General features: G+C 57.3%; 1 protein-coding gene across 1 annotated transcript; it reads right to left on the bottom strand.

The window, feature by feature from the left end:
• Positions 1-7,104: 7,104 nt before the first annotated feature.
• NCKIPSD (NCK interacting protein with SH3 domain) lies at positions 7,105-17,348 on the bottom strand. Its single transcript, XM_059160843.1, has 13 exons — positions 17,066-17,348; positions 14,446-14,555; positions 13,996-14,200; positions 13,716-13,806; positions 13,039-13,529; positions 11,609-11,779; positions 11,396-11,482; positions 11,171-11,309; positions 11,010-11,090; positions 10,759-10,887; positions 10,542-10,634; positions 10,227-10,399; positions 7,105-7,998 (listed from the first exon to the last, which is right to left on the bottom strand). Exons 1-13 carry the CDS (start codon positions 17,234-17,236, stop codon positions 7,795-7,797), a joined length of 2,145 nt encoding a protein of 714 aa, XP_059016826.1. The 5' UTR covers positions 17,237-17,348; the 3' UTR covers positions 7,105-7,794.
• Positions 17,349-17,593: the final 245 nt, after the last annotated feature.

Below are 17,593 nucleotides of genomic sequence, written 5' to 3' on the forward strand. Positions count from 1 at the left end.
GAGCGTCTCTGCAGAGCAGGGACTGTAGGTGACCCGCCCAAGGCATGAGTAGAGACCAAACTCCTCTCTGCCTTGCTGGATCCCAGCAGTCTCCCGCGCTGGGGAACCCTCCACTGGAGGCTACACCCTCCTCCAGGTCGCGGGTCTCGAGTGCTCTGGGATGCCACGTGGAGACCGACGTTGCCACAGGGCTGCAGCCACGGCTTCCTTGGATCCCCGCCCCTCGCCCGCCACGACCGCGTCCCTTAACCCCTTGAAGGGACTAGCGGAAGCTCAACCCTCCTCCTACGATTCAGTACAGTTCTCCCAGCGCTGAGCAACTCCGACGCCAATCGGTCCCAGCTGGCCAATAGACAGACACCGCCAAATGGACGTCACAGAAGACGACACCAGGTTAGGGGAGAACTATTGGCACAATGGGAGGCTCCGCCCCCGACGACCGACTCATTGTCTGAGGGGAGGGTTCTGTGGCTTCCAGGATGGCCGGAAGAGATAATCCTGAAGGCTCTCTACGGTCCCTCCGGCAGAGGCAACAGCGGCAACGCTCTGCAGCGTCATGTGTGAAGGGCGCGGGCGTCCCAGGACCAAGGGGGGGTTTAGGGCTTGATCCCAGAACGCTCCAAGGGGCGCGGCTCCTGCTAGGAACTGACGGGAAACTCCTTGCTGAGGCATCCGGCCCACTCCGACGGTACCTATGACATCATCATCAACCAATCAAACAGCACATTCTTTGGCCCCTTGACTTCTTCGCTTCCGGGAGGTGGGGCTCCCGTGGGCTCCACCTCCCGAGCGCCCCGTCTACCTACCGAGAGCCGGCCGCTGGGCTCCAGAATCTGAGGAACCCCTTAAGGTCGGAGCTCCGCGCCGGGTGTGCAGTCTGGGTTCCACTGGGCGTGAGGGTGGAGCGTCTGCTCGGTCGCTGAAGGCGGAACTCGGATGGGGGCCCAGACCTCCTGTCCAGGGGCTGAAGGAGCGAGGCAGGGGATGAGGTTTTGGTTGCACGTTCGCCCTCCGGGTCCACAATCTAGCGAGTACAGGGCACAGAACTTTACACTAACAAAGGAGGGAGGCAGGCGGAACGCTAGGGGCTGGGCTGCTAGGGTCCCGGAGGAGGTGCCTCCGCCAACTTAGCGATCTGGGACGGCTTCCCGCTAGAGAGAATGCTTGAGCAGAGCCCGAATAACCGAGAGGAAGTCCGCAGCTGCGTGGGAAGGAGGAGCGCTCATCCTAGGTCTTGGAGGCTAAGTGGTCAAATGTGCAGAGGTGTAAAGGAACCGCCTGCCGAGACAGATCAAACTCTGCTGTCTTTACCAGGGCTAGCAGTGGCTTCAGCGGATCCTCCCGTGGAGAGCAAGACCTAGGCTTTTTTTTTTTTTTTTTTAAGATTTTATTTATTTATTTGACACACACACTCAGAGATCACAAGTAGAGAGGCAGGCAGAGAGAGAGGGAGAAACAGGCTCCCTGCTGAGCAGAGAGCCCGAGGCGGGGCTCCATCCCAGGACCCTGAGATCATGACCTGAGCCCAAGACAGAGGCTTAACCCACTGAGGGTTAACCCAGGCGCCCCAAGACCTACACTTCTTAATACCCCTGACACGTGGTGTGACTTCGGTGGCTATCCCTGTCTCCTCCTGCTGTTCCTCCCTCCACTGCAGTCCTCTCTCTGGCTGCTGTACCGTGGAGGCCTCCCTCTCCCCCACCCCTCCGTGGCAGCTTCTACTGCGTCCTGTAAAGACAGAAACCAACTATTTCTGATAGTTTCTCCCTTCAACTCCAGACCTGCCCCTACCTCCTAGCAACATAGCAAGATCCCTGCAGTTCATCCACTGTCTCTTCTTTTCAACTCTAAGCTAGAGGGTCCATCTGGGGCTCAGAAACCTGGGTTTGAGGCTGCTGTGGGATAGATGGAGAGCCGCCCAGAAGACCAGAGGGCAAAGGCTTTGCAGAAACTGCTCTCTAGGACATGTTGGCCTCTCGCATCCTGGCTTTTCCTTCTACCCTGTGTTTGCCCGCTCTTTCCCCCTCAGTCAGGTACCTTGCTGGAAGAGAAAGCCAGAAGACCTGGCCAACCCATCCAGCTAATTATCCAATAGTTCTTTGATCTCACTGAGATCTCCATCATTTCTCAGCTCCCCTGTTCCTTACCTTTATCATTAGCTTTATAGAATCCCGTGTTAGAACAACTCATCTGCCCTGCTTTTCTGAGACAAACATGAGCTAAAATCTAAGCCCACTTAAAAGAGACTAACTGTGGGACACCTGGGTGGCTCAGTGGGTTAAGCTGCTGCCTTTGGCCCAGATCATGATCCCAGGGTCCTGGGATGGAGTCCCACATTGGGCTCCTTGCTCGGCAGGGAGCCTGCCTCTCTCTCTGCCTCTGCCTGCCTCTCTGCCTGTTTGTGTGCTTTCTCTCTCTTTCTGACAAATAAATAAAATCTTTAAAAAAAAAAATAGACTGTGTATTCCTCACCTCTGGAGCAGCAGAACATTATAAGAGAAAAACATTTTACATTCATGACCACAAATCTCAATGTTATATCGGAGGGCATGGCCAGTGCTGTTAAGGCAGGAAAAATAATAAAAAGTTATGAGGATTAGAGGATTAGAAAGAAAAAAGTAAAACTTATGCACAGGTAATAGGGCTGTGTGTATGAGAAATTTGAAAGAACCTATAGATAAGTTATTAGAGTAAGCTTAGAAAAGTTCTTGAACACAAGATCAATATATAAAAATCAGTTGGAGGGCACCTGGCTGGCTCAGTTGGTGGAGCGTGAAACTCTTGGTCTTGGGGTTGTGAGTTTGAGCCCCACACTGAGTGTAGAGATTACCTAAAAATAAAATCTTTAGGGCACCTGGGTGGCTCAGTGGGTTGAGACTCTGCCTTGGGCTCAAGTCATGATCTTAGGGTCCTGGGATTGAGCCCCACATCGGGCTCTCTGCTCAGCAGGGAGCCTGCTTTCCCCTCTCTCTGCCTGCCTCTCTGCCTACTTGTGATCTTTCTCTCTCTCTCAAATAAATAAATAATCTTCTTAAAAATCTCTAATATAAATAAAAATGAAAATCAGTTCTAATTTCTATATATCAGCAACAGAAAATAAAAATTTTAAAAATATGCCATTTACAAGAGCATCAAGTAACAAAATGCCAGGAATAAAGCTAATGAAAGTTATACAATGACTCTTTTACACACACACACACACACACACACACACTCACACACATTACTGAAAGAAATAAAGACATAAATGGAGTGAAGAGCTGTGTTCAAAGATTGGAAGATTCAATATTGTAAAGATGCCATTTCTTCTAAAATTGACATGGACATATGGATTTAATGCAACTCCAATAAAATCCCGGTGTTTCTGTGTGTGTGTGTGTGTGTGTGTGTGTGTGTGTGTGTGTGTTTGTAGACTGATAAACTAGGTTCTAAAATGAGGGCCAGGAATACCCAAGACAGTCTTGAAAACCAAAGGAGGACACCTTCCTCTACTGGGAAGCTACAGAAAGCAAGACTATGGTCCCAGAGCAGGGACAGACTGCTAGAACATAATCCCGAAGACAGGCCTAAAGATTTGTGGAAACTTGAATTTTGACGAGGGTGGCTCTTAAGAGTCAACATGAAGGAAAAAAATGGGTCTTTCAAAAAATGGCGCCGGCTCATTTGTATATCCATGTAGAAGAAGTTAAATGAGAACCCTACTTCATACTACCACATACTCAATTCCAGACAGATTTGACAGTAAAATATGAAAGGAAAGAGAACACAGCTTTTAGAAGACAACACAGAAGAGCTTCTTCATACTTTAAGCAAAGATTTATTAAGATACAAAATGCACTAACCACAAAGAAATTCTGGAAAAAGTTACAACTCTTACAACTAAGAACATCTTTTCACCAAAAGACAACATTGAGGATGGGAGCAGATATTGCAAGATAGACAACCCAAGGACTCCTATGCCACAGACATACCACAAATCAACGAAAGAGAGACAACCCAGCAAATGAATGGGCAAGAGATTTGAATGGGTTCACAAATAATCCAAATAGCCAGTAAACTCGTGAAAAGGTACTCAATCTCTTTAGCCATCAGGGAAATGCAAGTTTAAAAGCAAATACTATGATGGTATACTGGAATGACTTTAAAAAAAAGAAAAGAAAAGAAAAGAAAAAGCTGACAATACAGTTTTGGGAACAAGACGGAGGAGCTGGAACTCAGTATGCCTGGAGGGGGGCATACATTGGTACAGCTACTTTGCAAAACTGTTTGGAGTGTGGGCTTTTAAGCCTGCAGTTCCACTCATGAGAATATACCTCCAATATAATGCACATGTGCAAAAGACATCCTGGGTAACAACGTCCCTGACGGCACTATTCGTAATAGGTAAGAACTAGAAACTGAGAGGTCATCAGCAGTGAGTAACGGAGGATACATCCCACACAACTTTGGCGGTGAACACACTGCAACCACATACTAGGACACGGACAAATCTCAGAAACTTAATGGTGAATGAGGAAGCCGGACTAAGAGTTTATACTGTATGGCTTCATTTATGTCGAGTTCAAATACAGGCGAAACTTACCTGTAATTCCCTCCAGGGAGGACGCATGTGTCAATGAGGGAGAGGGGGCACACACCAGTGGGCTTTGGGGACTGGTGATATTCTATTTCTTGACTTGGATGGTGGCTGTACTAGCATTCTTTCCTAATTCATTCAGTTGTACTCTCTGTATACTGCACTTTTCGTGGTTACGTTATTTTTCCATAAAAACAAGAAAAAAAGGAGCACCTGGATGGCTCAGTGGGTTAAAGCTTCTGCCTTAGGCTCAGGTCATGATCTCAGGGTCCTGGAATCAAACCCTGAATAGGGCTCTCTGCTCAGCAGTGAGACTGCTTCCCCATCTCTCTCTGCCTGCCTCTCTGCCTACTTGTGATCTCTGTCAAATAAAAATCTTTTTAAATTCTTTTTTTTTTTTTTTTTTGTCAGAGAGAGTGAGCACAGGCAGACAAAGAGGCAGGCAGAGGCAGAGGGAGAAGCAGGCTTCCTGCTGAGCAAGGAGCGCGATGCGGGACTCAATCCCAGGATGCTGGGATCATGACCCAAGCCGAAGGCAGCGGCTTAACCAACTGAGCCACCCAGGTGTCCCCAAATAAAAATCTTTTTAAAAGAGAGAGAAAGAGGAAAAAAAAGGTTTTCACCTGTTTGGAGTGTCTGTACCTTTCGGGGACTGAGCAGGCATGTGATCTTCACCCAACGCCTTACCCTGGAGTTGCCTGATGCATAAGTAGCCTGTGGTCCATGGGGTTCGTCCCACAGGCAAGGTGCCAGCACCTCTGTGTACCCACTTCTACCCAAGAGCTCAGCCCAAACCCCCATCCCTCAGTGCCCCTCACAACCTTCTTTGAGTTTTTCTTCTCGGCCCCATCCACCAAATACTCCCATTTGAGTGGCTTAGTTGTCTCTCTCTGCCCTCCAGCCTCACCACATCCCACATTTACCATCCTTCTAAGCAGCCAAAGAAAGCACAACTCCATTCTTGCAGACTTCCCTCGCTGAGGAATTCTGTGACTAACCATCATTCCCCCTTATGGTTGTAATTTTGTGTTTGGAGAGCACCATCAGGGTGTCTGCTGAGGGGGTCGCAGAGCTCTGGATCCTCTCTGAGCACGTTTGCTGCCAGAGGCCAGTATTTAACACTGTCAACGGGGGCTCTTGTGTCACACACACACACACACGCACACACGCACACCAGGCTTACCCCCACCCACCACCCCAGGGTTATACTTTGCTCATAACAGCTGGCAGTATGGAGACAGAGGGCACAGCACAGCCCTGCCCTTCCAAAGTCAGTGTGTGCATCACGATAGGGGACAGAGCAAAGCATGGCTGCTGTCGCACGTTCCTGCATCGGTTTCCTGGGACACCTGTGCTTTTTATGGAATTACGCTCTCTCCGAAGGAGCACCATCGTTCTCTGCTTTCAGCTCTCCAGTGAGGAAGGAGTCGTGATTGGAAGGCCATGGACTTGGGATGTGAAATGCAAGGCAGAAGGCCCCGAGAGTGAAGAGGAGTAAACAGGTTGTGCCTCACCTTTCCACTGGGGGGCACTGTCGGCCCCTTTTCTGGTCCAGCAGGGGAGCTTAGGTGCTTAACCGACAGTCAAGAGTTAAGCTCGAAAAAAAAAAAAAAATAAATAAAAATAAAAATAAAAAAAAGAGTTAAGCTCGGACATCCCTCATCAGCCTCCTGAGCTTTACTTCCGTTGAGTTCACTGTCACATGTTCCTGCCTCAGATTCCCAAGGACCTGTGTCCAGGGGACCCCACCCCTTGCCCTGACCTTTTTGGTGCTTCTTGCTGGATTACAGTTCTGTTGGGAAAATAGTGGAACAGCCCTTGGCCTTCAGCGACCAGAAGTCACAGTATCAGTAATTCAGGATATGTGGGAGTATCGGATGAGGATCGTCCTGGGTGAAAAATGGAGGGAACTAATGAAAACCACTTCTGCCTGGTGTCTGCCTGTGGGCTCCTGACCCTTCCCCATTTGTGGCCAGAGCCTTCATTAACTTGGGAGCCCATAAGGAAAATGAAGCTTTCGCCAGGTGGTCCCCAACTGTCCGCCAACAGTAATGCCAACTCAACCCCATGTCTGCTGAGGTAACTCTTTTTGCCCCCACTGTTAGGATGGAACTTCTGAGGCTGCAAAATGAGGGATCTTGTTGGACCCACGACAGGCGAGCAAGGGAACAGAGCCAGGCAGGGCCTGCACGTGCTGGAAGGCTGCCGTGGGGCCCGCTTCATCTGAGAACAGCTACAAGGGAGAGGGTTTCACCAGGGGAGAAGTGAGGTCTTCGAGGGCAGTCACCTGCAAACAGGCCGCAGAGCACTCATTGGCTTAGCTGTGGCCAGGGAGCAATGGGAACTCAGGGAGAGAGGCTGAACAGGGCTCAAGGGACCTTGATGGACAGGCCTGTTAGGGACCATCCGCTCCCCAAGCTGGAGAAGTCAGGGCAAGCAAGTGACAAGGTCCTGAGGCCCCAGCATCCCCAGCCCATCCTGCCCCACCCCAACCCAGGAGCATGCGGGGTTGCGGAGCACACAGCCTGTTTCCAGATGCCTGTGATTTATTTCCGAAGGTGAGCTGCAGCACACGGGAAAATACACATGGCTTTTCAGTCTGTTTTTACAGAGAAAATAGACTCTCATTGGCCTTCTCAGTGCCATCATGCTCTTCTGCGGAGCTCCAGAAGAGATGGCCCGTCACTAAGATTCTGTGCTCAAAGCAGCAGCTTGGCCAAGACCTCTGGGGTGGGAGCAAGGGAAAGCGACCCCCACGGGGAGGGGGAGCATATGAGCAGCACTCACTGTGAAGCTAAGGCAAAGAACAGAGCTGGCAGAAGGCGCCTCCCCTTACCCTAAGGACATGGCTTGCTGAGGCCCAGGACCCAGACTAGGCAGGAGAGGGACGGGGACTCTGGGCCAGCCTGGGGCAGCAGCAGGACTCTGAGTGTGCATCTGTGTTGAGGGGAGGGGGCATGCTGAAGAGGCAGCCTACCAGGAGATGGAGGGGCTTCAGCTCACACAGGCCCTCTGCCCCAGCAGAGCTCCCAGAGCGTGGTCCCCAATCCCGCACTTGGCCCCTCGCATTGGCTCTCCTTCAGGTTGGGCGGGGGCCCTGCTTAGGTCCCTTCCACCACCACCTGCCCCATGCTGTCTGTGCAAAACATTCTGAGGGCCACACCTCCGTGTCCCCTGCACCCTGCCCAGGGCTGCAGGGAAGGGAGGGAAGGAAGGCGCTAGCTGGGGTCCTCGCCCAGCTCAGGGAACTCCTTGCACATCTCTCGGACAATCATGCGGTCCATCTGGCCCTGGGGCGAGGCTTCCTCTTCGGTCAGGATGCGCCGCAGGGTGGCCTGCAGGTCGGGGAGCCGGTGGCGGTGCTGCAGGTAGGGCGTGGAGCGGATCACCGCGTGCATCAAGGACAGGTACTCCACGCGCAGCTGCAGGAGGAGTGGCTGAGCTCAGGGACCCAGGGGAGGCACTGCCACTGGGCCCGGACAGGAACAGACCACCACGTGGGCCCCCGGGGCCATGGACCAGCTCACAGCACGGAAGATCAAGGCCATACCCTCAGCACCCACCCTGTGCCTGGCCCAGACGGGCCCGTAAGAGCCGCCAAGGAAATGAATGGCTGGACCGTCCCAGACACAGGCAGTCCCAGAATGGGTCAGCCCACGGGAGTCCTGGCTCGGAGAGAAGCAAGGGCAAGCGGCCAGCTCCTGCCCACCTTTACTGTGCGGTCAGAGGCCCCCTGCTGCTCACTTCCCCCTCTCACTCTGAAGATCTCACTCACACCCACAGCTTCAGATACTGACCCATGTTCACACCTCTGGCCGAGACCCGTCCAGTGGGCTCCAGGTGAGAACATCCACTGCCCACTTCTCGTCTCCCGCAGCCCGCAGAGACACCTCTGCTGCACACATCCACCATCACACTCACGACCTTCCCCGTCTTCCGCAAACAGCAGGCTTGCTCATGGTTTGTTTTTTTGTTTTTTTGTTTTTTTTACTCGCTCATGTTTTTTTCTTACTAAAGAGCACACCTGTCCACCTAAACGCACAGGCCAGAAACACAAGTGTCCTCTCTGATAAGCCACCCCTACCTTCAACAGCCCCTCCAGTCTGACAGCCCAGTTGCTCCTTCTCCTCACTGAGACACCCAATCCACTGACCCTCTTTAAGCACTGACCTGTGCTTAGAGGAGTCACTTCTTCAGGCAGCGTCACCCTGTGCCCCCCAAGCCTGGTCAGACTGTAGCACCTGCAAATCCGCTCCCAGCGTCTAAGCAGTGGACAGCCCCAGGGCCCTGCACAGGCCCAAACCTCCTTTTCTACCATAAAGCTCACACGGACGTGCGGCACGGCCCTGCACTCCGGGCTCTTTCCTCTGCTACATTCACGCACCCTTAAGGAAAAGCCCACCTTCTTCTCTCAGTTCTCCGGATCTAAAGCGCCTACACAGCCGGCCTTGTGCTCCGTGGAGAAAACAAGCGGTCTTTCAGAAGGCTCTTGTCCTCCCCTCCGAGCATCCGCATCTCACCCATCCCCGCCAGAATGAGCTGCCCTGGCTCCCCCTGGGGGGTGGGGGGGCATCCCAACACAGGCCTGGGCCGTCTCCCACTGCCTGGTCTACTTGGCTCCTGCACTGGCCCACGCTCCTGAACACACCAGCCATTTCTTGATGCTTACTGGATCATTCCCTCCGGCCCAGAAACCTGCACCATCATCTTCTGCCTTTAAAACACTTCTTGACCGGGGCGCCTGGGTGGATTAGTTGGTTAAGCAAGTGCCTTCAGCTCAAGTTATGATCCCGGAGTCTTGGGATCGAGTCCCACATTGGGCTCCCTGCTCAGCGGAGAGTCTGCTTCTCCCTCTGACCTCTCCCCTCTCATGCTCTTTCAGTCTCTCTCTCTCTCAAATAAATAAATAATTAAAAAAAAAAAAAAGCACTTCCCGACCTATCTCCCTCCCGCGGCCCTCCGCTCTTCTGCTCCCTTCGTAGACAAACTCACAGGCGTTGTCTCCGCTTACACCTTCCAATGTCCACCCCCCACTTCCCTCCACTTCAGATTCTCTCTTACATGTTCCATTCGGACCCTCTTCCCTCTACTCTGCGGATACTGCTTGTCAGTCACCTCCGGCCTCTGGGGGGCAATTCCAACCGCAATCACACTTTGGTTGCCTAACAGAAGGCCACGGCAGGCTTGGCACTCACCTCTGATTCACAAACCTGACCTCGTCCCCCATGGCCATGGCCTCTCACTGCCCACACAGGCTGCCCTGACAGCCGTGGCTGCTTCCTTGCAAGCTTCCCACCAACCCCGAGCTCTCAAACAGTCTAAGCGACATGTCGGCTGTCAGTCAGGTCACATCCCCTCCTCTGAGATCATGAGCTCCTGCCGCAGCCTCTGAGGCCTTGTGGAAATGCCCCTCCTCCTGCCTGACCCCCGGCTTCCTCCACCCCAGCTCCGTCCGGGCAGCCTGGCCCACAACCGCTCACCGGGGTTCCTTTGGGTCTGGGCACAGCCGCCATGGTTCCTAAGTGGCCCCCACGCTGACCTGGCTCCAGCTGCACCCCACGCCCCGTCTCCGTTCCATGGCCTGTCCCCCGCTTCATTCCGTTTCAGCCTCTACACAGCTCCCACCCCTGCCCCAGCCACCTCCGGGCACCTTGTCTCCAGGCGACAGGTCTGCGATGTGGCGCACGGTGATGTCGATGAGCGCCATCATGTCCGTGTGGTAGAAGATGGCGGCCGTGGCAGGGCTGGCGAACACGTCCTGCAGGAACTTGAGGATGGAGTGTGGCGGCTGCGGCTCATGTTTGAAGATGCGCACGGGGTCATCTAGGAGGCGGGAGGAAGGGCTCAGGATGGTCGCTGCGGGGGTGGGGGGGTGGGGGGGCAGTCCAGGCCACCGCAGGGAGTGACGGGTGTCACGGAGGCCAATGACAGGGCAGGGGTGTCGCACGGATTCTCCGGCCCTCACCCCCTCTGTTCAGCAACAACAGCAGCTTCTCAGAGAAGATCTTGACGTTGGAGTGTTTGCTCAGGGCGGTCATGATGACGTTCTGGTCGGGGGCTGAGGAAGGACATGGGTATAAACCAGTGCATGGGCACCAAGCACCAAGCGGGGAGAGCCCCCCACCCCGCCGGCCCCCACCCGCCCTCCCCTTCCCTTCCTGCCGCCGGCCACCACCCCCCACCTGGCAGGTGCAAGTTGAGAGCCAGAAGCAAGTTCATGCAGAGATCCGGCAGCTGCTCGGTGGTGTCCAGGGGCAGCCCATCCTCCACGATGCTCAGCAGGAACTGGGCGAAGGGCATGCCCAGGTGCTCTGGGGGAGGGGCGCACACAGTCTGAGCCCCACCCAAGCACCCACCCCCTGGGTTCCTGTCAGCTGGGGGCAGACGGTCCCAGACTCTCAGGCTCCCAGCAGTGGGGGAGCTGCCCGCTTACCATAGTGTGCGTACGGCACTGCCTCACCCATGGAGAACACCATGGCCAGGATGAGGGCGGAGTAGCAGAGCTTCTGGTGATCTGGAGGGCAAGGCAGGCGGTGAGAGCCCGTCAGGCTGGTGGGGACCCACCACGGGGCAGGCGGCTCCCCCTCATCTCACCCTGCGTGTCAGTCTGCATGTCCCGCGCCAGCTCCACAGGCAGCACAGACGACACGAGTGTGGAGATGATGGCCGCATCCAGGCCGCACATGGCGCCGAAGCACTTGAGGAGCAGCAGCCGCAGGGACGCCCGGTGCTCCTGGCGGGAGACCCCGTGCGCTCAGTGCCCGGAAGCCCCACGTCTGCCCGGCGCCTCCACGCCCCGCCCCCATGCCTCGCACACACCATTTGGTAATAGGCCACCAAGGCCAGGACAGACTCAAACTCATTTCTCTTGCACATTTTCTTGCAAACTTCAGGGTCGGCGTCAGTCTGCGGGGAGGAGGAAGCGCGACAGACTCAGCGGGAGCCACGCAGTCACAGGAGAGGGAGCGGAGTACACGCAGGGGAGACTCCTGAGCCCTGGGGGGAGGACACCCGTGGGCCCCCACCCCGCACCAGGATGTGCAGCAGCTCCTCCAGGTAGCAGCGGATGACTCCCTCGTCCTCGTACAGGGCCCAGCTGCGCTGCTGGGCATCGTCCTTCCGGCGAGCCAGGTCTGCAAAAATCACCTCCAGCCGCTGCTGGTCATGGCAGACCTGCCCGGAGGGCAGGGCAGTGCTCAGGTCCTGGGTTGGGGAGAGAAGGAGGCAGGATTCAGCACACTCCTGGGAGCTTCCTGGCCCATCCCCATCTCCAGGAAGCCCCCAAAGCTGGGAAGTCCACCCAGATCCTGAGGATGTCACAGGCATGAGCTCCAGGCCAAGCGTCCCCCGCCTCACCTCCCAGAGCTGCCCCTGGTTCGTGTCCTTCCAAAGCCTGGGAGGGACCAGCCCCTGGTTCTCTTTCATCCTTCCCCCTGCCCCGCCTCGAGCTCCCACTAAACACCTGCTCCCATGACCCACACCTCAACAAGGAAACTCCCAAGGGCAGCGCCCCACCCATCCCATCCCCCCTCTGCAAGTACCTCCATCGCCCCCAGTCTTGATAACCTGCTGGGACCAGATTCTGCACGAGACACACGTGCGGGGTGCCCTCCAACAACCCGCCTCTCATGCCAGCCCTGCGTAAACATCTTCGTGTGGGAGGCTCCCGACTCTGCCACTGCCTGAATGTGACTGGGATGCCGCACAACACGCCACCAGGCCTTGTCATCTCCCCACCTTCTGTCTCCCAGTGCTTCCTGTTTGACAAGCACCGGCTGTGCCCAGCACAGACGACCCTGCTGACCTGCTGCTCCACCCCCTGCCCACGGCTGCTGGATCCTGGGGCTCTAAGGAGGGACCTTGGGCCCATCTGGTTCCCATACCCTCCAATCCTGCTTCCTGATCAGTGCCCCAACCTTGGCAAAGGCTCCCACCGGCCCCACAACGCCCACGCACCTGACTCACACCTGCGTCAGCACCAAGGCCTCCGCCACAGCTCTCGAAGCACCCACTCCTCCCCATTGCCAAGGCCAGCAGGGCACTCCCCTCTCCCATGCCCTCTGTCCACTCTCCCCCTGCAGCCAGAGAAGACTCTGGGCCACTCACATCTGGTCTCATCCGTCACCTGCTCCGCATCGCACCTTCTCCCACACCGCCTGTTCCCTTGCTCCCCATGTTACAGCCATGCTGGCCTTGTTTCGCTTCTGCCCGCGAGCCAAGTGTGGTCCTGCCTCAAGGCCCTTGCCCAGGCTGAGCCTCTGCCCGGAATGCTCTCTCTCCCTTTCTCCCTTTCCCCTCCAGGGACCAGTTCAAAGGTCACCAGCACCTGGCACAATGAAGGCCGAGCCAGAGCTCAGCACATGCCTGTCAAGGGTTGACACAAGGGTGAGGGCAGGGATGGCGCGGGGGAGGCAGGGCGGCCCCAGGGCGGGGAGGCCCTGGGCCCAGCCGCCCACCCTCACCTTGCCCTCTACCAGCGAGAGGAGGACCTGCTCCATGACTGGCGAGCTGGCCGGTACGGAGGCCTGGATGTGACCCACCACGACGCCAATGGCCACGCGGCAGAGCTCGTGGCTCAGGCCGGTGTTTCTCCGCACGAGCTCCATCAGCTCTGCCCCGATGGTCCTGGGCACGGCAGGCTCAGCCACCGCCTTCTCGTCAGTGGTCCCCAGGCTCAGGGCACCCAGGGCCTCCAGTTCATCGGGGGCTGAGGCCGTATCAACTGCCACCTCCTCTGTAGGGGGCTCGGGGGCTGGCGCCTTGGAGGGAGGGGGCTGCGCTTGGGACACAGTGGTATGGGTGCCTCGGCGCGGCACAGGCGGGGGCGTGGGCGAGCAGCTGGGGCCCAGCTCCGACAAGCTAGAGCCGGTACAGAGCGTGTCAAGGGAGGTGCTGCTGACTGAGGAGCCGCTGGACACAGAGCTGCCCCCGGAGGGCGCGGTGTTGCGGCCGCCTGTGGGCAGAGAGCGGATGCTGTGCTGGGAGGTCCCTTACCCCTCCAGGCCCTGAGCCCCAGCCTGGTTTCTCTGCCAGACCCACCCTGCCGAGCCCAGAACCCCTAACCTTCTGACACAAGCAGACGGCCGTTCCAAGCACAGGGTGCCCATCCCCACCAACTGCCCCAACCCTGCCTTCTCACCACTTCCCGGGGCCATCAGGGCCTCTCGGTCTCGGCGCTTCACGGGTGGGGGTGGCGTGGTGGGAGCCGCTCGGCGAGGCTGCGGTGGGATCTGGGAGGACAGAAGCGGGATCTGGGAGGGCAGGCTGCTGACTCGGGTACCGGCCTGGTGGGGGCCCTGGGCTCTTGGCATGTGCTGGGCTACTGCTCTGCATCCCGGACCCGAGTGGACTCTTGGAGCCTCTGGACCCAGACTGAAGCTCCGCCCACCTCCCTTCCCCAGGGTTCCCTCACCGCATACCTGGTAGAGGCCTCCGTCTGCCCCGAGATACTCGGAGCTGGGCAGGCTGTGCTGCCGTTCGAACCCAGCTCGACACATCCCATTGGGCTGCCTGGCGGCAGCAGCATCCAAATGGTGGTCACTGGTGGACGGGGTCATAGCCGAGGGACTGGAGGCAGAGGGGCCTCTGCGGGACAGGGTCTCTTTCCGGTGGTGGATCAGCTTCCTGATGGAGGGGCAGGGTAACCACTGGGCAAGTGACCTTAAAACTCCCCCAAATTCTCACATGCTCCCTGTGGGATGCAGCGGGGGCCCCTCCAGCCCAGGCTGCTCCCATCTCCCTCCTGCTCCACCCCACTCTGCCTTCCAGACATCCCCAGCACTCACTGAAGGACCCCGACCCTACCATGCTGGGGCGGGGGCGGCAGGGAGGGGGAGGGGGCCGTCCTCCTCCCCTCCCCCCACACTCACTGAAGGACTCCGCGCTGCTCCAGGCTGTACTTGCCACCATCCCGCATGGCTGCATTGTGCACGGCCTCAATGGCCCGGTCAATCGCTTGGAGGACATCCTGCTCCAGGCCCTGGGTGGGAGCAAGGGTGAGAAGTTAGACCTGGGGACCTAGGGAGGGTGAGCCCTGACCCAGCCCAGGATGGAGCCCCATTACAGCGAAATCCTGGAATGCTAGACAGGAGCCCAGAAAGCTGAAGGAGAATATGAAGTTAAGGCTCTCAAAAACTGTGTCACTCAGGGAGCTGGGGCACAGGGTGGCCCCATGCTGCTGCTTTACATATGGGGATCCCAGTCAGGCCCCACAGTGAGGCTCTCAGCTGTCTCCGAACACCAGGGGTCTAGAGCAAAAACACAGCCCAGGGATCCCCAGCTCGAGACCATGAGTACATACCTAGTCTATCCCCAGGCTTGGCTCAGAGCCCAGGCTAACATGCCAAGCAGGGAGCCTCTAGTGTCTGGAACCCTTAACAAATCACTCTGGATCTTGCTGACCCTTCTTCAAACCAAGGTCACACTCCAGAATAGCCCAGTCCTCACAGAGCCTTCTGCAGACCCCGGGGATGGGCCTGAGGGACCAGCTGAGGACGGGCCAAAGGGGTCTCCTCTTTCCATCCCTGCTTCCAGCCCTCATACCCCCTAGTTATTCCAGGAATCTTCCAGTCTTGCCCTGGGAACCAGCAGTCTGTGTTTGTGGCAAAGGACGGACCTAAGAGAGGGGCCTGGCCCCCGGCCCAGATTTCCGTGCTGCCAGACCCAGCAACTCGGGGGTCTAGTCTGCCCAGCCAGACTGACAAGGTGTGAAGAGTAGGGGGTGGCCGCTGTGGGACCATCCACCTCCACCCCTCCCCTGTCCGTCATGGTCCATCAGGGTACATGGAGGTCTCTGAACTGAGGTGACGTCACTCAGAGCAGGGTCGAAGAAGCGTCCCTGACGGGGATGGACAGATGGATACAGAGGTCAGCAAAGCCCTCCAGATAGCATGGGGAATGCCAGAATGCAGGGAGACAGGAGACAGAAAGGGGGACAGAAAAAAGAAACACATATCCATAGGAAACAAGAAAGAGAGAGAAGGGGAGAGAGGGAGGGAGGAAGGGAGAGAGAGGGAGAGACAGGCAGAGGGAGACAACGCAGAAAGAAATTGAGAGCCAGAGACGGAGAAAGGCAGAGCGTCGGAATGGCAGACACAGACAGAGTTAGGGAGACAGAGACAGGGAGATATGCAGAAAGAGACTACGAGGGGATGGGAGCCTCCCTGCCCCTGCCAAGCCCCAAGCCCACTAGCCCTGAAAAGGATCTTCACAGGCCCTTGAAGAAGAGGCTTCCAACAGCCCCCAACCCCAGAGAGGCTGGGTCTGACACGCTCCCTCCGAAGCCAGCAGCCCTAGTGTCCAGGGCCCCAGTCACGCCCCAGGCACTCCTACATGGGAGCAAGCTGAGGGTCCAAGGCCCAGGGCCCATCCCCTCTGGTAAGACCAGATGACATCTCCAAATTTATCCTGTTATTTCTGTCCTGAACTGGGCTGGGACAGGATGTTTCCTAAAGACTAGGGACTAGGATGGGGCGGGGGTGTCTGGCACAGGCCAGGCTTGGAGGCTCCAGGCCCTCCTTTCCCCTGAGGTCAGAATAGACCAGCTGGAGACACTTACACCCCAGCCCCCACAGCAGGACTATTCTTGGGGAAACAGGAACTGGAGATGCGGCCTCCACTGGAAGGAAATAGGGCCATAGTCAAACCAGGGGAAGCCGTGAAGAGATCTCACTTCCTCACAACGGGAGAGGCCCCCACCTCAGGCTGTGGACAAGGAGGGATGAGGCTTTCAATTTCAGAGAGAATTAGTCTGAAAAGACAGGGCCTGAGGCTTGGGATGGGGGAAGAGGGGTGTCAGAGAGAGTAGTGCCAGGGAGTGCCAACAGGGGCTGAGAACTTTGGTTCCAAGATGGTTGGGGGTGGTCTGAAGAAGAGCTTAGGGGGTGGGTGAATACGGGAGAGCAAAAGCCACAGACGTCTCAAGGCTTGGAGGTTTGGAGGGTCATCCAGGGGCTTCAGAGGTCAGTGGGGGAGTGAGGACATAGAGCATGGTTGAGGAAACAGGTGGTGTCCAGGGTGGCCTGGGTCTCCGTGGTGGAGGCAGTGGCTCCAGCTGAGGGTCTGAGGGTGGGAGGCAAGAGTGTGCGACCCGGTGGATCCAGGGAAAGGACTAAGGACTGATTATGGGTCTGAGCTTTCAGTGATCCGAGGAACTGATCAGAATTCGGCAGGACTGTATCTTGAATTCTACTCAGATGGAGCTTCAGATATTGGGTCTCAATGGGTCTGGGATCCCAAGGAGTCTCAGTCCCAGAGTTAGATTGCCGGTCTGGAGTCCTCAGAGTTGGCTGTCAAGGGCCTGGCCTTTTGTAGGGGTGCGGGCTCTTGGGGTCCCAGTCTTCGTGAGTCTGGGGTCTCAGGGTCAGGTGCTCAAACTCCCTATCTGCGGGAGGTCCCGGCGGGGCTGGGGCTCCGGGGTGGGTGCCGAGAGCCTGTGATGGGGCCCAGTCGGGGGACCGCGGAGGCCGAGCCGGGGAGGGGAACACTTACCTGCAGGCGGCGCAGGTAGGCGGGCGGCACGTAGCCGGTCTCGCCACTGCGCGCCCGCGCCGCCAGCCACCAGTGCGCGCTGCTGCGCTCCAACACCAGGAAGGTCTCCCCCGCGGCGAACGCCAGCGCGTTGGGCTCCGCCGAGCGGAACGCGTAAAGCGCACGATACATGGGGCCGGGCCGGGCCGCGCCGGGGCAGTGGAGGCGGCGGGGGCTGCGGAACCAGGACGCCAGGCCGGGAGCGCCGCGATCGCCCCGCCCCGGCCCGTGACACACGACGCGTGCGCGCACCAGCCGGTCCGCCGCAGCCCCGCCTCAGGAGGGGGTCGGCCCCCGCGCCGATCGCAGCGCCCCCTGGCGGCTCCAAGCGGCGCGGCGCGACCGGGCGCGGCTCGAGTTAGCCTCCGGTCGGGTCCGGACCCCCAAGACTTCGAGCCTCTGAGCCCCCGCTCCGTATCCGCCCGGTGAACCCCATCCTAGCTTCTCCCGCCTGGTCCTCCGCTCAAGCCCGGGTGCTGCGATCCGTTC

This window comes from Mustela lutreola, chromosome 2 (genome assembly GCF_030435805.1).
Source record: "Mustela lutreola isolate mMusLut2 chromosome 2, mMusLut2.pri, whole genome shotgun sequence".
In the NCBI taxonomy this organism is placed as follows: domain Eukaryota; kingdom Metazoa; phylum Chordata; class Mammalia; order Carnivora; family Mustelidae; genus Mustela; species Mustela lutreola.

What these genes read in the sequence shown, in the direction of transcription:
- NCKIPSD (XM_059160843.1), bottom strand. Translation starts at nt 17,236, where the DNA reads ATGTATCGTGCGCTTTACGCGTTCCGCTCGGCGGAGCCCAACGCGCTG. An exon ending in TCTCGCTGGTAGAGGGCAAG is followed by an intron (nt 11,780 to 13,038) that starts GTGAGGGTGGGC and finishes TCCCCAACCCAG; the next exon opens with GACCTGAGCACTGCCCTGCC. An exon ending in AGTGCCGTACGCACACTATG is followed by an intron (nt 10,888 to 11,009) that starts GTAAGCGGGCAG and finishes CCCCTCCCCCAG; the next exon opens with AGCACCTGGGCATGCCCTTC.